This window comes from Miscanthus floridulus, chromosome 16, assembly GCF_019320115.1.
Source record: "Miscanthus floridulus cultivar M001 chromosome 16, ASM1932011v1, whole genome shotgun sequence".
Taxonomy (NCBI): domain Eukaryota; kingdom Viridiplantae; phylum Streptophyta; class Magnoliopsida; order Poales; family Poaceae; genus Miscanthus; species Miscanthus floridulus.
In genome coordinates, this window is record NC_089595.1 from 13,522,321 (window position 1) to 13,548,351 (window position 26,031).

A 26,031-nucleotide genomic window follows, 5' to 3' on the forward strand; every position below is an offset into this window, starting at 1 on the left:
GTCGTCAGAGAAGAGAGGAGAGAAGGAAAAGAGAGAGAAATAGTAACCTACTGACATGTAGGTCCCATGTGTCAAGAGAGGAATGGAGAAGAACTGTTGCAGCACCCATCTCTTATATTTTGAGACTCCTTTATCTCAAACTTTTAGGAAAATGAGATGGTCTGTTGGAGACGCTCTAACAAGGTAAATGGTTTCAGTTATGCATGTATCGAATATATGGGTACGGTTTAGTTATAAATGGGTTTGAGTTGTAATTGAGAGTTAGGGATAGAGTTTAATTTAAACTAAATATTTGTCTTCTTTCCGTGCCATAAGTTTGACTAGATTTGTAGAAAATATGTGCAACATTTGTATCTCTAAATAAATTTATTATAAAAATAGATTCAAAGATCTATCTAATGATATTAATTTTGTACCATAAATATTAATATTTTTTATATATATTTAGTCAGAGTTGTTTCTTGGTAAGCGAAAACGACTGCTTCTGCATAATAAATTTGGCCTATTTGTACCGTGGGTTAATTTTTCACTCTGGACTAAATATCTAGGCTACAGTCAAGTTGTACTGTGCCTTTTGAAAAAACTGAATATCGTGTAAACTAGGATCGGAAAGCAGAGCTGTAGAGACACTGGTATATGTGTGATGGTTGAGGTAGTCTAATCTGTTCTTGATGAGTAAACCATGGCAGTCGACGTTGATGGGAAATTCACTGTAAGTTGAAGAATTCTATTTCATATATACTTTTATGACGGTGCTGATGCTGTATGTGGAGAGAATCCTTCTGTTAATCAAGCCATTAGTCATGGCCCTTGTTTGATGCATCCGTGCCCACTAGATACTATAAACTTTCCATCAGTGTGATTAATCCACCAAATAAATCCCGCCTATTTTTCAAACCTAGCTTCTAATTACGTCAACTAATTTTTATAATTTCAAAGGTATCTCATGGACAACTTAAAAGAATTAACGATAGCAAAATACTTCAAATGCTTACATATATATATATATACTTTAATTGACAATAACTAGTTCATCAAACGTTCTCCCCACACGAGCTAGAATTTTAGGAGCAAGCAATAAAAGTTTACAAATGAATTAGGACACTCCCAACCTGAAACTATAATGTAGTTTCCATATTCTTGAAATCCACGACTGGAAACTACACCTCACAATCCATACATTTACTTTGTGGGTCCTAGACAAAACGTAACCAATCAACAACGCTTCTGTCCCGTTCATCCTTTTCTTGTTCTCTCTCTCCTCTTGCATCAGCGGATGGGTCCAAGCCTGCGGTGGCCGGAGGAGCTAGGCCAGCGAGAAAGCCTGCTACCGAGCAGCGGCGGCCAGCGCGAGCGCGGCAGCAAAGCACGCGGCGACGAGCGCGAGCGCATATAAGAAATTCTGGTCTCTCATTGGAGAGCGTGTTAAAAAAGAAGTATTTCATGTCCTTCATGGTGGGCCACTACCTGATGGGTGGAATGATACAATTATTATTCTAACTCCTAAAACGAACTCATCAAAGATGTCGAAAGATTTAGGGCCAATTAGCTTGTGCAATGTTTTATATAAGCTTATCTCAAAAGTGCTTGTCAATAGGCTTAAGAATTTTTTTACCTGAGATTATTTCCCCTTCTCAAAGTGCCTTTGTGTCAGGAAGGTTAATTACAGATAATGTTTTGTTGGCCTACGAATTAATTCACCACTTGAATTCTAGAAAGAAGGGGGTAAAAGGGTTGGCTGCTATTAAGCTTGATATGAGTAAAGCCTACAATAGAGTGGAGTGAACCTTCTTAGAAAATATGATGAGGAGGATGGGTTTTCATCATAGATGGGTGTAACGTATTGTGAAATGTGTTTTCTCGGTCTCATATAAGATTAAAGTCAATGGTTCTTACACTCATCGAATCATCCCTCAACGGTTGACAAGAAAGCCGGCTACACCTAAGGGAACTAACCTCTTAATAAAAGTTAGTGAGCTTATCAACCTGTAACAGGTGTATGGGATGAGCAACTTATTCGTGAAACATTTTGGTCGGAAGATGCAAATGAGATCTTAAGAATACCAATTGCTGAAATTTTTTAGGATTGGCCTGCATGGTACTTTGATGCAAAAGGTTTATTTTCTGTCAAATTTGCCAACAAGGTTGCAGTGGCAAGAAGAGACACATTGGCTGGTTGGATGCTTCTACTTCAGGGACCGTAACAAATGACAGTGATTTCGAATGGTACATAATATGGAAACTCAACGTACCTAACAAAGTCAAAATGTTTATGTGGCATTTTGCTCATAACAGTTTACCGGTACGAAGAAATTTAGCAAGGCGTGGAGTTGTCATTGACACGAGGTGTCCCGTCTGTACAAGGCTTGATGAGGATAGCGGGCATTTCTTTTTCAAGTGTAAGTATGCTAAACTATGCTGGCGTCTAATGAATATGGAACACATCAGGATTCAATTGTTGAATTGTGTTTCGGCATGGGAAACCTACAATATTATCTGGAAGCTAGAAAAAGATACTCAATTGAAGGTTATAATTTTCCTTCGGAGGTGGTGGTCAGCGAGGAACAAGGCCAATGACGGGGGAAGGATGCTAAATGCAGACGAAATTAATAATTATGTCAATTACTTTCAAATGGAGTTTGAAAAACTAAACGTGTCCGAGAAGAAATCAATTCAAGCTACTAAAGATAATTGGAAGCCACCACCTACGGACATATATAAAGTTAATATTGGCGGAGCTTTTGATCAAAAACAAGAACAGGAGGTTAGGGCTTTGTTGTGCGGAATAATCATGGTGAGTTGCTTGCTGCAGGGGCTGAAAAAATCAACTATGCAGCTTCAGCTCTACACACTGAGGCAATGTCGGCATACAAAGGTTTGCTTTTTGCTTCACAATGGGGCATGCCACACATCATTCTAGAGACAGACGCTTCTGTGTAGGCCTCTGCTCTTATTGCGAATGGAATTGATCGAAGTGGTGTTGGTGGCCTCATACGACAAGCCCGACAAATAATGCGATTTGAATTTTCATCATGTGTTATCTCAAATTGTAGCGGGTGTTGTAATAACGTAGCTGATGCTTTGGCTACTTATGGAGTTTGTATGTTATCATCTGATACTGAGCTGTTAACCAGCCGAAGCCCTGAGTTTGTAAGTGAACTTGTTGCAGGCGATTTGCCTCAATGTTATGTCTAATGAATATGTGATTTGCCTTTCAAAAAATAATCCATATCTCGTTGTCTATCTCCAGCCATCCTTATCCAGTCAGTGACCGGAGATGGTACAATGCGGCGAGGAATCAACTGGATGTGGGCGCGTTCGCATGCACGGAGGTGAGGCTGGCAGCGAGGTGTCCTCGCACGCACGCGCACGCGGTGGCGCAGCCGGCGGCGAGGCGTGCTCGTGCGGACGCCGACGGAGGCGTGGCCAGAAACGAGGCGAGCGCGTGCGTTCGCGTGCTTGGAGGCGCAGCCGCCGGTGAGGCGTCTGGTCGCGTGCGTACGCCCATGCGGAGGCCCGGCCGGCGGCGAGGCATGCTCGCACGTACGCCCACATGGAAGCGCGGCCAGCGGCGAATCGAGTTTGCGTGCGGGCGGAGGAGCGGCAGGCGGCGATGCGAGCTCATGTGCAGACGGGCGAGGTCAGGTTACGACGACGGGAGGAAACCAGCGCTTGTGTCCAATGCGCAGAAGCTCGTTTCTTCGCTGTTTGGAGAACGAGCTGAAATCGTTTCCTATATGAGAAACGACGTCTCGTGCTTTTCTCCTCTCTCCTCGTCAGGGTTTTTTTTTTCTTACTTCGCATGAAATTTAATGCTATGGAACCTATGATAGTTTCAGGCTGCACTTATGTGCCTAGAACTACTCAAAATTACATATATTTACACTCACTATCTATTTTTCATTTTCTAATACAATATTCATATAGTCATATAGATAATATGATATATCTTTCCACTTATATTTTTCCATTCATATTGAGAGTATTTTTTCTTTGCATCGTGCTTCCACATATCTTTAATGTGGTTAGTTCAAACCTTAACATGAGTTATGCGAGCTCTTGTTGCAGCACATGTGTCATGACATATCATAAATCTTGATTTTGGCTTTCAAATTTGAATAGTCAAAAGTTCATTAAAACTCTAGTGCTTTCTGTAACTTTTATTAAAAAATCATTTCTAATTTTATTAAAATGTATCCTAGCTAGTCCCTAGGTGTGGTGTTTCGGACCGGCGGGCCCTCAACCAACTAGTGAATTTGTACTGCGTGTTCCCAATCCCGGATGGTGATGCAAAGAGACAAAGGTTTATACTGGTTCGGGTAATGAGCACCCTACGTCCAGTTCGAGAGATCGATCTTGTATTCCTTGCACCGAAGTGCTCGTAGTAGGGGGTTACAAGCAGGGCGAGAGAGAGAGCTAATCCCAGGTCTCTACATGGAGCGGTGTGAATTGCTTGAGATTTTGTTCTCAGACAGCGGGGAAGCTCGAGCATTCGTTTGTGTGTTCATGCGTGAGTTCGTTGCCTGGGCGTAGGCCTAATCGTCCGTCTCTTTTTAGAAACGGCCCAGGTCCCTCCCTTTTATAGTTGAAGGGGGGACCAGGGTGATACATTCGCTAGCTACACGACGTCGTACGGACGGAGGTGGCATGTTCGAGCCCTGTAGCCTGTTACTGTGGCGGCGTGGGCGACGGAGTGGTCCCGTCCTTGAAGTACTGGTGCGACGTGCTGGTCACATCCGATCCTGTGCGTCGTGGGAGCTCCAGGGTTACCTCGAAGCGAGCGTGGCGGTCGGCGTGTGGGTCACTGTGTGTTGACTGCGCGAGAAGCCGAGGCTCAGTTGGTGCCGAGGCCGAACCATCGTGGGGGTCTCGGCAGACGTGAATCCCGAGGTTGCCGAGACCCTGATGTAGATTGCCGAGGCTAGGAGGGAACAGTTGGTCTCGTACGCTGATTCCGAGGCTATGGTGACCCGGACTAGACTCCCCATGCCGCGTTGTCTTCGGGGCGGGGGTTACGTGGCACAGTGTAGTGCAGGCGCTGATCGTGGGCACAGCACCAAAACACAGTGGCCGGTAATCCCAGCTGCGCCCTGTCCTAGTCGGTATGGCGTTGATGCGACTCCTTGTCCCATCGGCCACTCTGCGGTGTCGAGCCGTCGTCCGGCTGAGATTGCGGGAGTGGTTGATGCATTAATGGGACGTGACGCTCTGTCGGGGAGCCCGGTCGAGGCAGAAGCGATGGATTATTGCCGAGCTAGCTTCGAGCGAGACGGAGAATCGACATCTCGTTCGAGGCTTTACGCGAGGGGCCTCGGGCGAGATGGAAAATCAGTTCCCCGTCGAGGCCCCCTATGCAAGGCCTCGCGCGAGGCGGAGGTTTGGCAGGCCGCCGAGACCTCCTGCGCGGGGCCAGGAATGAGGTGGAGAGCCGGTGGGCTCGGACAAGGCCGGGGTTTAACAAATGGCTTACCCTTTGGCTTTGTTTTTGATGGGTTTAAGTGACTCTTTTGGTATACGCTCGGGGTACCCCGTTTTATGGTACCCGACAATAGCCCCCGAGCCTCAGGGAGAGTGTGAGCGCTCTTCTTGAGGTTTTGACGAGGCTTGACTTGTGGTAGCTTCTAGCAAAATAGTGTTTCGTACTTTGAGGCCTTGGTGGGTGTGTGCGAGCGCACCCGCCGGGTGTAGCCCCCGAGGCCCTGGGGGAGTGGATTCATTCCTCCAGGGTCTTTTTCTCACGTTGACCGAGGGATGTTATCGTATTTGCTGAGCCCACAAGTGCGAGTTCAGGTCACGGGGTCTCGGTAAGATCGTAGGAAGAACCCCTGAGCCTCTGCATGGAGTGAGAGGGCAATCAGGAGTCCTCCTGACTTTTTGTGCGACCCTCGCTCTTCCTTTTCGCTCAGAAGGAGGGGTGGAATATGCCAGGCTACCCTCGGTGGGCGCGAGCGGTGACACTTTCGACGAGCTGTTATCGGGTAAGTCCGAGTGGAGGCCCGTGCCCCGTTCGCTAGGGGTCGGCTAGCGGTCCAGAGACGCACTCCAAGAGTACCAGAGGGTTTCTCTAGTGGGTGCCGGGGCCGTTCGCTGGGCCCCGGTGGCTCGGTGCCTCCCTACGGTGGGATCCCATTCGGAGACCTCCCTGCCGGTCTCGGACACGACTTAGGGCATCCCAAGCGTTTTGCTTGCTTGGGCCTTGGCCCCGTATGGGCTCACCCATAGTCGTCCCTGACTCTGTTGTCCTGGGGTGGCTGTCGAAACCCTTAGGGGCCCAGCCTTCGAACCCCTGAACCGTAACGGGCTCGATGCCCTTTATCGCGTTTTCTTGAGTTTTCAAGTGCGGGCTTGGTTCGCTTGTCTTTGTCTTGGGTGCGGGAGGGCCCCCGAGCCTCCGCACGGAGCGAGAGGGCGATCAGGGGTCCCCCCGACTTTTTCGTTCAACCCTCGTACATCCTTTTTGTTTGGACGGAGGGGTTTTTTGCCGAGCCCACTCATGTGCGAGCCTGGGTCGCTGGGTCTCGACAAAATTACAGGGAGAGCCCCCGGGCCTCTGCACGGAGCAAGAGGGCGATCAGGAGTTTCCCTGACTTTTTGTACGCCCCTCGCGCATGAGGGTTTGTTTGCCGAGCCCCCTCGAGTGCGAGTCTAGGTCGCGGGGTCTTGGCATATCTACAGGAAGAGCCACCTCACCTCTGCACGGATCAAGAGGGCCATCAGGAGTTCCCCTGGCTTTTTGTACGACCCTTGCGCGTCCTTTTCGCTCGGAAGGAGGGGTTATTTTGCCGAGCCCCCTCGAATGCGAGCCTGGGTCGCTGGGTCTCGGCAAGGTTGTAGGAAGAGCCCCTTAGCCTCTGCACGGAGCAATAGGGCCGTCAAGGGTTCCCCTGGCTTTTTGTACGACCCACGCGCTTCCTTTTCGTTCGGAAGGAGGGGTGGAATATGCCAAGCTACCCTCGATGGGCACGAGCAGTGTCACTTCCGGTGAGCTGTTATCGGGTGAGTCTGAGTGGAGGCCCGTGCCCCATTCGCTAGGGGTCAGCTAGCGGTCCAAAGACGCACTCCAAGAGTACCAGAGGGTTTCTCTAGTGGGTGCTAGGGCCGTTTGCTGGGCCCCAGTGGCTTGGTGCCTCCCTACGGTGGGATCCCATTCGGAGACCTCCCTGCTGGTCTCGGACACGACTTAGGGCGTCCCAAGCATTTTGCTTGCTTGGGTCTCAGCCCCGCGTGGGCTCGCCCGCGGTTGTCCCTGACTCTATTGCCTTGGGGCGGCTGTCGAAACCCTTAGGGGCCTAGCCTTTGAACCCCTGGACCGTAATGGGCTCGGCGCCCAGTTCCTTCGTTTGAAAGGAATTGGGTGGGGGGATATCTCCCCCATTGGCTCGACAACGGCTGGCGCGCCTTTTGAGGCGATTTTCTCAGGAAGGCGGAACGACGCCTGCCGCTGCAGTGGTCGGACACGACATGGTGTCAGTGGATGGGATGTAACTGTTCCCATGATTAATGAGGAAAAGGTGGGCACGTGGGCAGTAAAATCGGATCGGGATTAACCGCGTCGGGTCCAAGGGAAACTTCCCTGATTTCATCGCTCGTCTGTTTCGCCTTCACCCTGCATAAATACGCAACGAGCCCTGCCCCTCCCCTCCTTACCTTGCCTGCATTAGCTTTGCCGCCTTTGAGCCGTCGTTAGAGCAGAGAGCCTCGGGAGGAAGAAGGGAGAGAGGCAAGGCGGAGAGAGAGAGGGAGAGAGGGACTCACTGTCGTAGTCGAACCCTCCACTACACTCATGGCCGGCGACATTGTCGTCATCGAGGCGGACCCTTGGGGTCCATCCGATGTCACCGTGGAGATGCTTCAGTCACTCATCGACGGCGGGCTTCTTCATCCGGTCACCGACCTCAATAGGCCAGAGTGGATCGCTCTGTCAGATGAGCCGGAGCCGAGGCCTCACGACGGTTACGTCGTGAGCTTTGTGTCTTTTCACGAGCGCGGCCTCGGCCTTCCGGCGGACCGGTTCATGCGGGCGCTCCCACACTACTACGGCGTGGAGCTCCACAACTTCAACCCTAATTCCATCGCGCAGGTGGCCATCTTCATTGCTGTCTGCGAGGGGTATCTAGGGATTTCTCCCCATTGGGAGCTATGGCTCCACCTCTTCTGGGCGGGGCACACCACCAAGCCGATGGGTACGTCGGGCATGAGGAAGGCGGTGAGGGCCGGTGGCTGCACTCTCCAGGTGTGCTAGGACCGTCAGCACCTCTACATACCGACCTAGCTCACGTTAACCAATCGCCGATGGTACACGAGCTGGTTCTATCTTCGTAATGATGACGGTGGACTTCCCCCCTACACCGAGTGGGTCGTGGGGAGCTGCCCGGAGAGGTGGAAGTATGGCGTCCCGAGGGAGGACCAGCCCAAGCTGCAGCCACTCCTAGAGGGGCTGGAGAGGCTGCGAGACCGCGGCCTTACTACGGCTGTGGTCATGGCCGCCTTCCACAGCCGAAGGGTGCTGCCGTTGATGGCTCGGCGGTGGCACCTGTTCGAGATGAGGCCGGATGAGCCGATCGAGGGCATCCGGATGTCTGCATCTGCCCTTTCCGATGAGGAAATTCTTCGCTGGGTGAGGGAGACGGTGGAGGCGAAGCTGAGGGGTGGTGGCCTAACCCCCTTCGCGATGCGCCTATCGTGGGGGTTCCTCTCGCTGGTAAGTCATGTGCCGCTGCAGCCCCCGAGGCCTCCCCGTTTTTCATTGTTTCTTGTTCCCTTACCCGTGTTCGCCGTTCCTACAGGGGATGAGGGACATGCAAGCCTCCCTACCGCCCGTTCCCGAGGACGCGAGGCGGCGGGCGGTCAACCGGGCGCACGCCGAGGCACAGAAAAAGCGGAAGGACACCAAGGTGGCGAAGCGCACGAAGAAGATCCTCACGCACGAGGAACTGGATAAGTGCCGCCGGTAGCAAAGGAAGGATGGTCTCCCATTGGAGGAGTCCCCGTCGCCGTCGCTATCGACGGATGCCTTGGACGGGGATGACGAGGGCGAGATGGGGCGGGGTCCCCTGGACCATCTCCCTGACGTCGGGGAGACGATGCCCGGGGCGTCGGCAAGTAGCCCGGCGCTCCCAAGGGAAGGAGGAGGAGCTGCCTCGGGGTCAGCAATCGCCCGCCTCAGGGCCGAGGCTGACACGCCCGAGGTGCGGACGTTGGGAAAGCGTGCTGTCAGCCCGGTGGGCTCGATGACAGCGGTGGAGCAGGTGGCGGCGGGAGCGACGCAACTGCCCCTGGGGGCGCTGGGGTCCATCGAGGGCCGGCCGGTGCCGATGGATACAGAGGCCGTGCCTCTGCCACCGCCACTGCCTTTGCAGATGAGGGTCACCGTGCCGAAGCGGTTGCAGCCCCGCTCAAGGTAAGCGTATTTTTGGTGGAGCCGCAGCGTTTCTCGTTCGTTCTTTTGTCTTGTGCTGACCCTGTAAGTGTTTTGTCCTTAGCTGGAAGCGACCCACGGAGGTGCCTACCTTGGCGCCCCTTAAGGCACTCAAGGTGAACCCCGGCTCCACCGCCCACTGGGTGGCAGAGGCGCAGGCCGCCCTACAACGTGGCGCGGCGTCGGCGAGGGCCGACCCAAAGGAGCCGGCCACCCAAGGAGGGGCTGCCGAGGCGGCCCCGACACAGACGGGGGAGGAAGTGCCTCCGCCCCATGAGGGCGAGGCCCATGAGTCGGATGGGGCCAAGGTGCCCTCAGTTGCCGAGGCCACCGAGGTCAAGTCCCCCAGGGTCTCCGAGTCTGAGGCAGCGGAGGTCGAGGTGCCCAGGACCACCGAGGCCACAGCGGCAGGCGCCGGAGCCCCCACGACGACCGAGGCCACGATGGCGGAGGCCAGAGCCCCCGGGACCACTGAGGCCGACATGATCGCGGTGAGGCCATCGGCCCAGGAAGTGGAGATGAAGGTGGCGGAGGCCTCGGCAGCGCCCTTGGTTCAAGGCCCGTCGTCGTTGCGGGAGAGCGCCCGGGAGGTGGAGGTCCATCCGATCTCCTCCGACGATACTTCCCGGGTGCAGGAGGTGGTCGACGCCGAGGTGGCTGGCACCATGGAACAGCCGGTTCCGACCCTGGGTGAGGGAAGTTCGGCCCTCGCACAGGTACGACCCGAGTCCCGTGGGTGGGATCACTCGCGTGTCCTGTGGCAGAGCCGGGACGACCCAGAGGCGGAGCCTCTGCTCACCCTCGAGGACACGGCCGAGGGCGGGCGCTGGGACACCTTCGAGCAATACCGCCAGCTGGCAGAGCGGTCACTACGGATGACGCTATCCATGGTGGCCGACGATCTGTCCGGAGTTGCCTAGGTTCGTGCTTTCTTTTCTCATGCGGTGTCATCTTTTTCCTAGTTTTTTCTTGTAGTGAATGACCCCTGTTCTGCTCACCCAGGAGCTCGAGACCCGGTCCCTTGGGAAGTCGGTCTTTCTCCAGTGGGAGAGGGATGTCTGGGACCAGCTTCAACAGCAGAAGGGCCTGCTTGTCGGCGCCAATGAGCTCCTATTGGCACGGAGCGCAGAGGTGGAGGACCCCCGCCTTTGTTGTGCTGATGCGAAGGTCAAGGCGGCCATGGCCCAGGAGTAGGTCGCCCCTCTGGCTGCGTGGGTCAAGGAGTTGGAGGAGGAGCTGACCCACATGGCCGGTGATCGGGATGCCTTTAGGTCCCGGGCTGAAGAAGCCACGGCCTCGGGCAAGGTCCTTGCTGTGCAGCTAGGGGCGAAGCAGAGTGCGCACCAGCTGACGAAAGGCGCCTTGGATGAGGCCCTTAAGGTGGCTGAGGCCTCCCGGACCAAGGCAGTGGTCTGGAGGGGAAAGGCCGAGGGTGAGTCTCGTTCCCTTTATTTAGTTTGTTTTTCTTGTGCTCGGCCCCTAACTCCCTGGTGTGATGCAGAGCTGGGGAGCGAGGCTTCCAGGGCAGTCGAGGCTGCTCGGGTCAAGGCCCAGCGCCTGAAGGAGAAGGCCGAGGCTTCCTAAATCGAGGCCCAATGCTGGAGGGAGAGAGCCAAGGCCTCTCGGGTCGAGGCCCAATGCTAGGAGCAGAAGGCCAAGGGTGAGTCCCGTAGGCTTCCATCCCTATTTGGCTTGTTTTCTTTTACGCTCAATCCCATCCTGTTTCCTATGGCGCAGAGTTGGAGGCGGAGGTCACCCGGGCCACCGAGGCTTCCGTCACGGTGCAGGCGATGCTCGAGACCGAGATTGGGGAGCACGACGCGCTGAAAGGTGCTGCCCGTACCGCCTGCGAGGCCCTAGAGGTCGAGGTGGTTCAGTCAGGCAGCTCCCTTGGGAGCCATCTAGTTGCGTTGAGCGGCCAAGTGTGCGAGCAGCTCCGAGGGGCGCTGCACACGGGTGTCAAGCACGCGCTGGCCATCATCGCCTCGCACTACATCAGCGTTGACCTCCAGGCCATCAGCGATGGCTACATCCTGCCCGACGATGACGAGGAGGCCAATGAGGCGGTCGCGAAGCTGATAGAGGCGGCGGAGGACCCCAGCACAGCGCTGGCCAAGATGTTCGAAGAGGAGGTGGTCCCTCCTTCGCCGTACGCCGATGCTGGAGGCCCTGAGCCTTGACTTGGGCCCAAGAGGCCATGTAAATAGAATAGGGATTAACTTTGTATCGTAACGCTTGTGGCCGTCGAGGCCTTTTTTAAAGTACTCGTGCTTCTTAATCATTTTTCTTGTGTTTCCGAGCCTCTGCCCTCTTGTTGTCTCTGATCAGATGTCTTTTGCAAAAAACAGCCCCTAGAACCTAAGCTGCCTCTTGGGCGAAAGGTGGTGAGGGAGTGCCGTAGCCCGGAGGCGTAGGCCGTCTCACAACTCTACCGGCCTTCTGGCCCTAAGGCAGACTTTCGGTCCTTGGGTTTTTCACAACCGATTCGTCAGAGCGTGCTAGAGAGTTTTGGCATAGGAATTTTTTCAAAAAACGACTAAAAAATGGTGCGTGGGACTTAGGGGGGAATCCCCCATCTAGCCCCCAAGGGAGGATCAGTTCTGCAGAAGCAGAGCCATGTCTCCCTTGTGACGTTATCATAATGCCGAGGCCTTTAATGGGCTCGCGAGGTTTCTCGAAGAATTAGAACAACTGAAGAACGCTTCTTAATTGTATTTTGAGAAACAATGTATACAATGCTTGGAATTTTAAGGGTAAAAGCGACGTAGCTGTTCTATGTTCCAAGCATTGTTGAGAATTTCGCCCTTCTCGTTGGCTAGCTTGTAGGTCCCGGGCTTCAGCACTTGGGCGACGATGTATGGTCCTTCCCATGGCGGGGTCAGCTTGTGGCGGGCCTTGTTGCTCTGTCTTAGCCTCAACACTAGGTCGCATATCTTCAGGTCTTGGCTTTGAACGTGTCGGGCCTGATAGCGCCGTAGGGCCTACTGGTACTTGGCTGAATGTAGTAGCGCCACATCTCGGGCTTCCTCTAGTTGGTCGAGGGTGTCTTCGCAGGTGGTGCGGTTGCTTTGCTCGTTGTAGGCATGTAGCCTCGGGGAACCATATTCCAAGTCAATGGGGAGGACAGCCTCGGCTCCATAGACTAGGAAGAAGGGTGTGAACCCCGTGGCTCAGCTTGGGGTGTTCCTCAGGCTCTAGATGACTGACGGGAGTTCGGCGAGCCATTTCTTGCTAAATTTCTTCAACCGGTTGTAAATTCTTGGCTTGAGGCCTTGTAGGATCATGCCGTTAGCACGTTCTACTTGGCCATTTGTCCTTGGGTGTCCTATGGCCGACTAGGCCACACGAATGTGGTGGTTGTCGCAGAATGTCAAGAATTTTTGGGCGGTGAACTGTGTCCTGTTGTCGGTGATGATGGTGTTTGGAACCCCGAACCTATGGATGATGTCCATGAAGAACAACACCGCTTGCTCGGATTTAATTTGATTGATCAGGCGAGCCTCAATCCACTTGGAGAACTTATCGATTGCTACCAGTAGATGGGTGTAGCCCCCGGGGGCCTTCTATAGAGGCCCAACCATGTCGAGCCCCCACACAGCAAACGACCATGTAATGGGGATGATTTGGAGGGCCTAGGCCGGGAGGTGCGTCTGCCACGCGTAGTACTAGCATCCTTCGCAGGAGCGTACTAACTTGGTGGCATCAGCAACCGCTGTTGGCCAGTAGAACCCTTGGCGGAAGGCGTTTCCGATGAGCGTCCGAGGCGCCGCATGGTGCCCGCAAGCCCCCGCGTGCAAGTCCCAAAGTAGGGCCTGGCCAGCCTCGGCGGTGATGCATCGTTGGAGGACACCAGATGGATTTCGTCGGTATAACTCGCCGTTGCAGAGGACGTAAGTTTTGGCTTGTCACGCAAGCCACCGGGCTTTGGTCCTATCAGTAGGAAGCTCTTCTCGAGCGAGCCAATCAAGGAACGGGACTCGCCAGTCCATGTCCTGGTCGGTCTGGGGAGGCTCCCTGTCGACTTCCATGACCTCGGGCTCGGTTGAAGGAGTCTCGGCGACGAAGGGGGCGTCGAGCCCTGCGGTGGGTTCGGCCGGCGGGCCCTCTTCCGCTGTCGAGGCGCAGTCGATGGAAGGCTTGTGGAGGTCTCTAACAAAGACTTTTGGGGGGACCGGAGCCTGTGCCGACGCCATCTTTGCTAGTTTGTCCGCGGCCTCATTGTATTTCCGCGCGATGTGGTTGAGTTCAAGACCGTCGAACTTGTCTTCTAGATGACATACCAACTTGCAGTATGCCTCCATTTTGGGGTCAAGGCAATTTGACTCCTTCATGACTTGATCAACGACAAGCTACGAGTCGCCCCGGACGTCGAGACGCCGTACCCCAAGTTCGATGGCGATTTGCAAGCCATTGACGAGGGCTTCGTACTCGGCTACGTTGTTGGAGGCGGCGAAGTGGAGCCGAACCATGTAGCACATATGTACTCCAAGGGACGAGATGAAGAGCAGAGCCGCGCCTACCCCGGTCTTCATCAGGGACCCATCAAAGTACATGGTCCAACACTCCGTCTAAATTTGAGCAGGTGGCAGTTGGGTGTCGGTCCACTGAGCCACAACGTCGGCCAAGACCTGAGACTTAATTGCTTTCTGAGGCGTAAAAGTCAAGGTTTCCCCCATGAGCTCGATGGCCCACTTGGCTATCCTACCCGAGGCCTCCCGGTTATGGATTATCTCTCCCAAGGGGAAAGATGACACCACGGTTACTGGGTGGGACTCAAAGTAGTGACATAGCTTGCACCGGGCCAGGACTACGGCGTAGACCAGCTTCTGGATGTGGGGGTAGCGCGTTTTGGTCTCGGAGAGCACTTCGCTGATGAAGTAAATAGGTCGTTGGATGGGTAGAGCGTGCCCTTCTTCCTGCCTCTCCACTACCACGGCCACGCTGACCACTTGGGTCGTTGCGGCGATGTAGAGTAAGAGGGCCTCGTCCCTGGCTAGCGGTACCAGGACAGGAGGATTGGTGAGCAGTGCCTTGAGCTTGGCGAGGGCATCTTCGGCCTCGGGGGTCCAAGAAAAGCATTCAGATTTTCTCAAGAGGCGGTACAGAGGCAAGCCTTTTTTGCCAAGGCGCGAGATGAAGCGGCTTAGGGCCGCAAGGCATCCCATGACCCTCTACACTCCCTTGAGGTCTTGGATTGGTCCCACGCTGGTTATGGCCAAGACCTTCTCTGGGTTGGCCTCGATGCCACATTCCGAGACTATGAATCCCAAGAGCATGCCTCAGGGGACCCCGAACACACACTTCTTGGGGTTGAGCTTGATGCCCTTCTCTCTGATGCATTTGAAGGCTATCTCTAGGTCGTCGACGAGATCCTCGGCCTTTCTGGACTTGACCATGATGTTGTCCACATAGGCCTCGATGGTTCGCCCGATGTGCTCGCCAAAGACCTAGGTCATGCACCGCTGATATGTGGCCCCTACGTTTCTGAGGCCAAAAGGCATAGTCACATAGCAGTACATGCCGAATGGTGTGATAAAAGAAGTCACGAGCTGGTCGGACTCTTTCATCTTGATTTGATGGTAACCGGAGTACGCATCAAGGAAAGACAGGGTCTCGCATCCCGCAGTGGAGTCAACGATTTGATCGATTCGAGGTAATGGGAAGGGGACTTTCGGATAGGCTTTATTCAAACCGGTGTAGTCTACACACATCCTCTATTTCCCATTTTTCTTCTTGACTAACACGGGGTTAGCCAACCACTCCGGATGGGATACTTCCTTGATGAATCCGGCCGCCAAGAGCTTCTGCACCTCCTCGCCGATGGTCCTGCATTTTCCTCATTGAATTGGCGTAGGCGCTGCTTCACCGGTCTGGAGCTGGCCTGGATGTCCAAGGTGTGCTCGGCGACCTCTCTCGGTATGCCCGGCATGCCCGAGGGACTCCATGCGAACATATCGGCATTCGTGCGGAGAAAGTCGACGAGCAGACTTCCTATTTGATGTCGAGAGTGGCGCTGATCCTCAGTGCCCGGTCATCGGGGCAGGCGAGGTCGACTAGGACGAGTTTGACAGCCTCTGCGGGCTCAAAAGTCCTAGCTCGACGCTTGGGCTCGGGCAGCTGGCTGTCGAGTCGGTCGATGTCGACGATGAGGGTCTCGGCCTCTACGAGAGCCTCGGCGTACTCGACGCACTCGACGTCGCAGTCGTATGCAAGCTCGTACATGGACTCAACCGTGATGACGCCGTTGGGACCTGGCATTTTGAGCTTGAGGTAGGTGTAGTTGGGGACCGCCATGAACTTAGTGTAACACGGCCGCCCTAGGACAGCATGGTAGGTTCCCTTGAACCCAACCACCTCGAAGGTAAGAACCTCCTTGCGGTAGTTAGAGGGGGTGCCGAAGCAGATGGGAAGGTCGATGCGTCCGAGGGGTCGCGTGCGTTTCCCTGGCACGATGCCACGGAAAGGCGTGGCATCACCTCGGAGCCACGACCAGTCGATCTCCAGGAGCTCCAGGGTGTTGGCGTAGAGGATGTTGAGGCCGCTGCCTCCGTCCATCAACACCTTGATGAGTCGGGTGTTGCCGATGATCGGGTCGACAATGAGTGGGTACTGCCCGGGATTTGGGACATAGTCAGGGTGGTCATCTCGATCAAAGGTGATTGCCTCCCGAGACCAGTCGAGATATTGGGGAGTGGCCACCTTAACCGAGAAGACCTCTCGGCGTTCCCTCTTTCGCTGGCATGCCGTTAGGCACGCCGAGGGTCCGCCAAAGATCATGAAGGCGTTGTGCACCTCGGGGAATCCTTCGTCCTTGTTGTCGTCCCGGTCGCCGGCGCCCCTCTTCTTGGCGTCGTCGTCGGGGAGCCCGAGCTTGGCGTAATAACACCGAAGCATGGTGCAATCCTCAAGGGCGTGCCTCACCGGGCCCTGGTGATAAGGGCAGGGCTCCTTTAGCATGTCGTCAAAGAGCCCCGGGCCCCTAGGGCCTCGGGGATTCTTGCGCTCCGCAGCCACGACTAGATCGGCTTCGAGGATCTCCTGCTTTCCCTGGCGACCCTTTTTCTTTTTTCTGGGGAGGCGGGGAGCCGAGACCTCGGTGGCCTTGTCCCTCCGCTTCCCCTTGGCGTCGTTGTCGGGGAAGATGGCTCCAACTGCTTCTTCGCCCAAGGCGAAGTTGGTGGCGATGTCGAGGAGCGTGGTGGCCGAGCGCGGTATGTTCTAGCCTAACTCTCGGACCAAGTCTCGGCAGGTGGTGCCGGAGAGGAAAGCCTGGATGATTTCCGAGTCACCGACGCTGGGCAACTCGGTGCACTGTTTGGAAAAGTGCCGGATGAAGTCTCAGAGAGACTCGTCCAGTTTCTGGCGACAGCTCTTAAGGTCCCAGGAGTTTTCAGGGCGCACGTATGTGCCCTGGAAGTTCCCGACGAAGATCCTAACCAAGTCGCGCCAGTCGTAGATCTATGAGGGAGGAAGGTGTTCGATCCAGGCTCGTGCCGAGTCTGACAAGAGCAAGGGGAGGTTGCGGATGATGAGCAGGTCATCGTCCGTGCCGCCTAGCTGACATGCCAGGCGATAATGGGCCAGCCAAAGCTCAGGGTTGGTTTCGCCGCTGTATTTCGTGAGGTTGGCCGGTTGGCAAAACCGGGCTGGAAACTGAGCGCCGCGGATGGCCCTGCTAAAAACTCGAGGGCCAGGCGGTTCAGGAGAGGGGCTGCGGTCCTCCCCACTGTCGTAGCGGCCGCCTCGGTGTGGATGGTAGCCGCAGGCAGGCCCCTCATTGTCGTGGTGTCGCCGCTTGCTGACCATCTCATGGTCGTCCCGTGCCTCGCGTCGGTTGTCGAGGCGGTCGTGCAGCAAGGGGACCCTGTTGATTATCGGTGCTCGAGCGGGCTCAGGACAACCCGAGGCCTCCCTGTCCTACCGATGCGGTGCCGAGGGGAGGTCCGAGGCGGCTCCACGCCGTCGGGAGGCGGAACTCTCGGCCTACTGCATCGCGGCGGTCTCTAGGAGATCCCAGAGCTCACCGTGGACCTGTTGCCCCTCCGTGGTAGAGGGCTCGGGCATCATGCGAACTAGCATCGCCGCAGCCACGACATTCTGGCTAGCGCGATTGAAGATTGGGGGATGCTCGCCCCCTTCGTCGTCGTTGATGCGGTGGTGGACGTCGTGGGCCCGCCGTCGGGCTCCTCCGCCGTCACCATGACCCTGCTGCTCCTGCTCAAGAGTGTCTTGGAGCTATTGCAGAAGGAGTCGATCTTGCTCGACCTTGGCCTGAAACTCATCGAGCTGCTCTAGGTCCGGGCGTCAAAGTTGTCCGTGGGCAAGGTTCTCATTCCGCACTGCTAGTGGGACAATGCGTGAGGGCGTGATGTCGCCTGTTCCCTAGCGAAGCAGAGTACGACTGCCTACCCCCTCGTCCTCGTCGCCCGTGCTCGGCATCCCGAGTCCGACGTGGAAGCACTCACGAGCGGGATCGTAAGTGCCTTCGTCGTCGGAGTCGGAGTAGCCGAAGCAGTAGTCGTTTGCGGCCAAGAAGTGGCGTATGGCTTCAGGGTCGTGGATTCCAGAGAAATCCGCTCCGGCCCACGCCTCGTCCTCCTCCGAGGAGTCAGTGTGGGTGTGGGTCGAAGCCGTGGCATCGAGGTCAAGGGCAAAACATTGGTGGTGTCCCGAGGGCTTCGCGTGTGTAGAAGCGTAGGCATGAGCATAGGAGGCGGCGGCATTTCTCAACCCGAAGGGGTACCGAGATGGTGCCGTCGCTAGGTTCTGCTTCACCGGAGCCGGCTCCTCAAACGGTGGCGTGGCAGAACTTGATGATGGGGCGTTGCCGCATGCCACCGGCGTCTTTCCCTTGTCCAGGCTCAGGCTAGACAGGTCCCCAACCAGAGACCCTGTGCCAACAGCTAGGCATGGGATACCGGCGGGGCGTGGCGTGTCGCCCTAGGTTCGCGTGGCGTCGGCGTGGCCCTGCTCGCGTCACGCCTGGCGAGCGCGACGAGAGCGGCCGCCCGGGTGCCGCCTGCGCCTGGGCTGTGGGTGCGTGACGTCGTCATCGGTCGGTGGGGCTCGGTGTGAGAAGTACCATATCGTATTCACATCCTAGAGACATGAACTCTAAGCTCCCGAACTAGATCATCGTGCCGAGACATAGCGGTCGTACAGGGTTTGCCATTCGGAACTTGTTGGGACGACGAAGCTGACACGCAGAGGCCCCTACCTAGAGCGCCAACTGTCGGTGTTTCAGACCAGCGGGCCCTCAACCAACTAGTGAATTTGTACTGCGTGTTCTCAATCCTGGATGATGATGCAAAGAGACATAAGGTTTATACTGGTTCGGGTAATGAGCACCCTACGTCCAGTTCAAGAGATCGATCTTGTATTCCTTGCACCGAAGTGCTCGTAGTAGGGGGTTACAAGCAGGGCGAGAGAGGGAGCTAGTCCTAGGTCTCTACATGGAGCGGTGTGAATTGCTTGAGATGTTGTTCTCAGATAGCGGGGAAGCTCGAGCGTTCGTTGTGTGTTCATGCGTGAGTTCGTTGCCTGGGCGTAGGCCTAATCGTCCGTCTCTTTTTAGAAACGGCCCAGGTCCCTCCCTTTTATAGTTGAAGGGGGGACCAGGGTGATACATTCGCTAGCTACACGGCGTCGTGCGGACGGAGGCGGCATGTCCGAGCCCTGTAGCCTGTTACTGTGGCGGCGTGGGCGACGGAGTGGTCCCGTCCTTAAAGTACTGGTGCGACGTGCCGGTCACATCCGATCTTGTGCGTCGTGGGAGCTCTAGGGTTACCTCAAAGCGGGCGTGGCGGTCGGCGTGCGGGTCACTGTGTGTTGACTGCGCGAGAAGCCGAGGCTTAGTTGGTGCCGAGGCCGAACCGTCGTGGGGGTCTCGGTAGACGTGAATCCCGAGGTTGCTGAGACCCTGATGTAGATTGCCGAGGCTAGGAGAGAACAGTTGGTCTCGTACGCTGATTCCGAGGCTATGGTGACCCGGACTAGACTCCCCATGCCACGTTGTCTTCGGGGCGGGGGTTACGTGGCACAGTGTAGTGCAGGCGCTGATCGTGGGCACAGCACCAGAACACAGTGGCCGGTAATCCCAGCTGCGCCCTGTCCTAGTCGGTATGGCGTTGATGCGACTCCTTGTCCCGTCGGCCACTCTGCGGTGTCGAGCCGTCGTTCGGCTGAGATTGCGGGAGTGGTTGACGCATTAATGGGACGTGACACTCTGTCGGGGAGCCCAGTCGAGGCAGAAGCGACGGATTATTGCCGAGCCGGCTTCGAGCGAGACGGAGAATAGACATCTTGTCCGAGGCTTTACGCGCGGGGCCTCGGGCGAGACGGAAAATCGGTTCCCCGTCGAGGCCCCCTGTGCAAGGCCTTGCGCGAGGCGGAGGTTTGGCAGGCCGCCGAGACCTCCCGCGCGGGGCCAGGAACGAGGCGGAGAGCGAGTGGGCTCGGACGAGGCCGGGGTTTAACAAATGGCTTACCCTTTGGCTTTTATTTTTTATGGGGTTTAAGTGACTCTTTTAGTATACGCTCAGGGTACCCCGTTTTATGGTACCCGACACTAGGCTACCCTCTTAGTTAATATAGTGAAATAAACAATTGTTTTAGCCTTTACCACAACACTCAAGTTGCTGAATTTTCTCTATTAGAGTATTATGTGTGTAATAGTATTTTTTATAAAAAGTAGCGCTTACAATTAAACTACCGATATAGATATGTTATAATATTTAGTCAAATGTATAAATTCATCAAAAGTACTCCCTTAATCAAATTCTAAATAGATATGTTATAATGTCTTAAACCGGCAATGATCAAATTCTCTTTGTTTCTATGGCGCCACTTAATCAGGTTGTGCCATACTGGTACTACATGCCATGCTAGGTTGTGGGCTGGCACATGGGCCTCGTGCCTTTTGTCCAACTATATTGCACTGCACAAACTTGGACATAGGCTAATGCAGGCAAACAATCAGAGCCTATGGGTGTGAGTGATTTGCGTATCCGTCCCAGCCTGACTCGTATGGCCCCAAGGGGATAGGCGGCGGAGCGCACGCAACATTGCTACTCCCTCTGTCCCATATTATCTGTCGTTTTCGGTTTCCGTGTCATAAGTTTAACTCGATTTATAGAAAATACGTACAATATTTGTATCTCCAAATAAATTTATTAAAAAACTAGATTCAAAGATCTTTCCAATAATACTAATTATGTTTCATAAATATTAATATTTTTTAATATATATTTTATCAAAGTTGTTTCTCGGAAAACGAAAGCGACATATATTTTAGGACGGAGGGAGTATATTTTTGTTGCTAGCATCTAGCTAGCTAGCCTGGTCGAGTTGAGAGGACGTTTGGTTGCTTGCACGAAGAATATATTGCAATAGATAAATTAGGTAAAATAAATATAAATCATAATTTTTTTATAAGAAACTATCTTTATTTATCTTATTATTCTTTAATATTATTTAAAATACATTAATATCAATTAATATATGCTAGTCGTGCACTAATAATGTCGTTATCTAGATAATTGCTCTCATCTAACAGGCTAGCTCTGTAGAAGAACAAAAAAAAACTATCTATCTTATACTATCTCCAACGACGCCACCCAAAATATAAGACATATTCTATGTTTGAGTAGCGCAACATGCAAAGGGTTCGATATTCATTTTTTTTTCTTCTTCAACAACAAGACCCAAAAAAGAACCCTTTCTGCAGATGGATCTCTTGGAGAGAGGATACTCAGATTTAGGTTGTGCCTCTTCTGACACCCAAAATAAGTCTCCTGTACAGATACTCTGTTAAAGGCTGATACAGTATAACTCATTAGGCCCCGTTCGCTTCGCTGAAAAAATAAACCAAAACACTGTTCCTGCTGATTTGTTGTGAGAGAAAAATACTGTTTCAGCTAAAAAAATAAACTGAAAAAATGTGGATTATAAGAAAAGCGAACATGTCATTTGGGTTTGGGTGCCCGATCATGCGTTGGATTGGAGACAGTCTTAGGGCAGTTCCAATGAAAGAAACTAGTAGTTTCTATAATATAGGATACCGTACCAAAAAAGTACTGCTTTTCAACCCATGGTTTCTATGAGTAATAACTATTTTATCTTTCTCTCTCCCAACTCTATCTTTTCCTCCAATGGGAGTGCGACGCGAGCTCCCTAGAAACTGATGGTTTCTTCCTAATGGCGATTTCATGATTTCTTGGTGCATTGGGTCAAGAGTAGACCTGGTTTCTTCATGAAGAAACCATTTCTATGATTTTTGCTCTCTTTCTTCATTAATTACGTTGCCATGTCAGCATTTTGCCTACGTGGCAAGTCATTTAATGAGGATAGAAACCATCATCAATGCACCATCAGGACTGTCCTTAGAAGTCGGAGCGAGAAGATATTTTTGCATGAGCAGAGAGATAGACCCAAAGTGCCGTACAGGCGACCAATCATCCTAAACATGTATCCCGTGGGTCTGAGTCTGACTAGAGTATACACAACCAATCAATCACGACCCATGTGTCTCGATGTAATAACTAAAAACAAATTCTGGATACAAACAACGCTCAGTTTGATCTTATTATCAGGCGGTAGGAGGGTGCACTACCAGCAGAAGAGTAGCTGTACAGCAGTTAGCCTCACCTCACGAGCGCGATCGTGACGTGGGTGGCCTGCCAACACATAGCTTGCACGTAGCCGGGCTCATTCTCGGCCGTCCATGCTTTGCTTGTCCCTGGCCTGATATATGATCCAACACCAGTACAGCACAGCACGCCAACGCCGCCGCCAACGCCACCGCCCAATCTCCACTTCTTTATCTTCTCCGAGGTGAGAGAACCTGCCCAGGCGATCCTCCTTCTCAGTTCTCACACACTGCCACACACACAGCTGACCTGCCACTGCCACTGCCAGTGCCAGGAAGGTAGGGCCAGGCCAGGATGCCCCGCGGCGGCTTCTCGGGGTCCCTCAGGTCGCCCAAGATCGACGTCGTCATCGACATGGGGAACCCCTTCCTCAACCGCACCGTCGACGGCTTCCTCAAGATCGGCGCCGTCGGCGCTTGCAAGGTGGCCGCCGAGGAGACCTTCGAGTGCCTCCACAGGGGTGCGTGCGTGCGTCCGCCTCTTCCTCGCCCCCTTCATTCGTATTCAGTTTCAGTCATGCTGCATTCCATAGCCCAGGAACCCTTGCTAGTTAGATGGGGAAAAGTTTCGATTTTGCCTCATGCATTTGCATGTCAGAGATTTTGATACGATCTTCCCCCCAAAACGTTTGGTCAGTGCGGTCTCTATGCCTCTGCAAGTGAATCCAGAGAGCGAAACAATGGGTGCAGACATAACACCAGACTGTAATTTGTAGTGCAGCCTGAATATCTCACATTCAGTCTGTATTGAGTTTCTGCACATTTCTGTAGCCTGCATTTTACATTCAGTCATGATTGAATGACTGAAATGACGAGAAAATTTTGATTTTGTTACTGAAGATTCACTCCAGATGTACACGCTAGTACTAGCTCCCAATCTTGGGCCCGAGCCGGTTCAAATGGTCGTTAATTACCTCAATGGATCTTACTGAAGACTCGCCTCAACTTTGAATTTAACCAATGCTATTTCAGAATAATAGCAGTACTGCTGACAAGGAAATCATATGCTTCCATTTTTTGTCCTACATTTTACTGGCAATCAGAGAAGAAATTGTTATGACAAAACCTCTTTTGTTTGCAGGGGATGTTTCAAAGCACAGGATTGAGCATGCCGTAAGTCATATATCCACAACCTTTGTATCGCTGATTTTTAACTGTTCTAGCTCCAGGCCCCATTTCAATTGGGGATCTTAAATACCATGATCCAAATGCCTAGCGTTGCCAGTTAGGTGATTCTTTGCTTGCAGTTCCTAAATGTGGATCGTGATTTACTTGACATTCTAAAACACATTCCATGACTTATGAATACTGCAGATCTCTAGTTGTAGTCTCAATGCAGTACTGTCATCTCAGGAATTCTATGTGTTACTGGAAATGTTGAACTAAAACCCTTCACCTCTCCTTAATGAAAAATGTGTGAAGTCACGTTCTCGAAAAAAAAAACCCTGCACCTAGCAACTTCTGGTTTACACATCAAACTGATACACTTTCTCAATATGTATGCAGCTGAAGAAGATGTGCAAGGAGGGTGCATATTGGGGTAATTAATTGATCAATTTGTGCCTTTTGTCGCTTCAGACTCAAATAATTTTTGTTGGCTTCTTTCCCTTCTTCATTTATATACTCGGAATAATTCAGATGTTTATTTGTCTAACACGCAGGTACCGTTGCTGGAGTTTATGTGGGCATGGTATATGGTGTGGAAAGGGTCCGTGGTCGCAGCGACTGGGTAAGAATAATCAGAGTATGAATCTTTCTGTTTTATGGTGATTAATTGAACATCATCTCATGGGGGGAAAAATTCCGCTTGCCTGTTGGTGAAAAGTAACATCCCGTTCGAAATCTAGACCTTTTTACTGTTAGGCAACATTTTTTTTTCTACAAATAGTATGAATGAAGGCTGGAGCTCTGTATGGCACTGGTACCTCATACATCAAGGTTTTTGCAACATCTGATGCTTATTAGAAATTTTACTGATGTCCATCTATGTAGAAGACTAGGACAAGGTAGGTCTTCAGTCTTCATACAGTGTTTTTGTTGTTTGGAACCATTAAGCACCTCATCATAAAAATTGTTTAATCTGTAACCCGTTCATTTTCATTCCACCCATGTTCTGAGTCATCTTTTGGTGTTCATTAACCCCTTCTGCTATCATGACTGCAGAAGAATGCGATGATCGGAGGCGCCTTATCCGGTGCCCTCATCTCCGGCGCCAGCAACAACCACAGAAACAAGATCATCAAGGATGCCATTACCGCCGGCGCGGCCGCAACAGCCGTGGAGTTCATCAACTGCCTTACCTAGTTGAGCAAGAGCAACTGCATTTGCAGTGCCATTGTCGTACAATAAGAATAAGTACTTGTTCAGTGGAGTCATGTCTAGTTCAATAAACCACCACCTTCAGTCTTCGTTTCCGACCGGCGGTTTTGCCTTGTGTGAATGTTCCGAGCAACCTTTTTCGTTAGTTCTGCGGTTTGGTTGCAGTTGTCAGTTCGTCGCTGTGATTCTGTGATGGTTTGGTTTGAGTGGAGAAGTTGCAGCAACTGAGGACAAAGCCGTGCGTGCAAAGAATGCTTTTACACGTGGTGAATTCCCTTTTTTTTTTGCGAAAACGTGGTGAATTCCTTTTTTTTTTGATAAAACAGGAAGGCCAAGGAGGCCCTACTGGAATGCATTAGATAAAAAGCAGAATTCAGTTTAAAAAAAAGGTCCAGAGCGTTGAGAATAATAGAATAAGGAGGGGAAGCTAGGGAACCAGGAAAGGAAAGACAGAGAAGAGTAAAGCGAGTACAAGAGGCCTCTAACTTAATTTAAGCAGTTTATCCATTCCTGAATTTTAGGGAAGTACTTCTTCTTTGCTCTAAATTTTTTTTTGAACGTACTGCTTTTCAATTAAAATAGGGAAAGAAAGTTTATGTACAAGTAAAGACAAATGAGATTATGGTTTCAACCCCCCATAAGCATGTGAGCTAAACGTAATCAAATGCTCTCTTCCTTTGCTCAATGTCTTCATTTATCCTTGCGGCTATTTGCGGCACCGTTTCAGTCTTGTTGTCGAAAATTCTTCTATTTCTCTCTTTCCATATGTTCTAGAAGGTGCGTTAAGCCTCCTCCGCTCAGATCTTGGCACTTTTGCTGCCGCGTCTTCCCACCATGACTTGATATGGGTGGGGTTTGCCTGGTGGTGTTGTTAAATTTGAGTGAGGTTTTCCCACAAGAGGATTTGATCTCAAACCGCCTTAGCAAAAGGGCAACAAAGGCATAGGTGGAGGCCTGTCTCTAAGGGACCGTTGCACAGCACGTATTGTTGTTGGTGTGGCCATCTTATCTTTTGTAGGTTTTGTGCTGTTAGAATTTTATCTTGCACTAAGATTCAGGTGAAGATCCTGCATCTGTTCTCCGCATGCGCTTTCCAAATCAAGTCCGTACGGAAGGGGAGGAGCGAACCTCTGAATTGGATTCTGTAGGCCGATCGGGTGGAGTAATTCCCATCATTGGTCCAACGCCAGGTGATGGTGTCCTGGACGCCCTATTGCAGGTGCACATCCTGTATCCGTATCCAGAGGGACACAAACTCCTCTATGTGGATAGCCAAGGTGATTTTTCTTCCTAGTTTATGCATCCAATTGTTGTTCCGGAGCTCTTGTTGCACCATTCGGTTTGTCCTTGAGACTAGGCGGAACAAGTTCGGGGCTAGGTACCTAGGAGCTTGACCATCAAGCCAACTGTGGTGCCAAAACTTTGTCTTTGCACCATCCCCCAAGGATATAATGATTGAGGAGTTAAAGAGGAGGCGGCCATCATCAGAACATGGAAGCTCTGAGCCGCTCCACGACTTGGACTCGTCCACCCATTCTTGCCATAGCCATCGTAACCGGAGGGCTCGCCCAAATCTCTCCAGGTTAGGGACGCCTAAACCGCCCAGGTCTTTTGGTCTGGTAACCGTTCGTCTGTTAACTAGACAGTG

At 52.6% G+C, this 26,031-nt stretch overlaps 1 protein-coding gene across 1 annotated transcript; it reads left to right on the top strand.

The window, feature by feature from the left end:
* The first annotated feature begins 22,112 nt into the window (after positions 1 to 22,112).
* On the top strand, positions 22,113 to 24,478 carry LOC136513360 (outer envelope pore protein 16, chloroplastic-like). The gene is made up of 6 exons (XM_066507358.1): positions 22,113 to 22,249; positions 22,334 to 22,525; positions 23,146 to 23,177; positions 23,571 to 23,604; positions 23,726 to 23,793; positions 24,228 to 24,478. The coding sequence occupies exons 2-6, from the start codon at positions 22,360 to 22,362 to the stop codon at positions 24,366 to 24,368; spliced, it is 441 nt and encodes a 146-aa protein (XP_066363455.1). The 5' UTR covers positions 22,113 to 22,249; positions 22,334 to 22,359; the 3' UTR covers positions 24,369 to 24,478.
* The last annotated feature ends 1,553 nt before the right edge of the window (positions 24,479 to 26,031 follow it).

Excerpts from the sequence above, each read along its gene's own strand:
- LOC136513360 (XM_066507358.1), top strand. The coding sequence starts at position 22,360 with ATGCCCCGCGGCGGCTTCTCGGGGTCCCTCAGGTCGCCCAAGATCGAC. Across the intron at positions 22,526-23,145 it reads CTTCGAGTGCCTCCACAGGG|GGGATGTTTCAAAGCACAGG; the intron begins GTGCGTGCGTGC and ends TTTTGTTTGCAG. Across the intron at positions 23,794-24,227 it reads TCCGTGGTCGCAGCGACTGG|AAGAATGCGATGATCGGAGG; the intron begins GTAAGAATAATC and ends TCATGACTGCAG.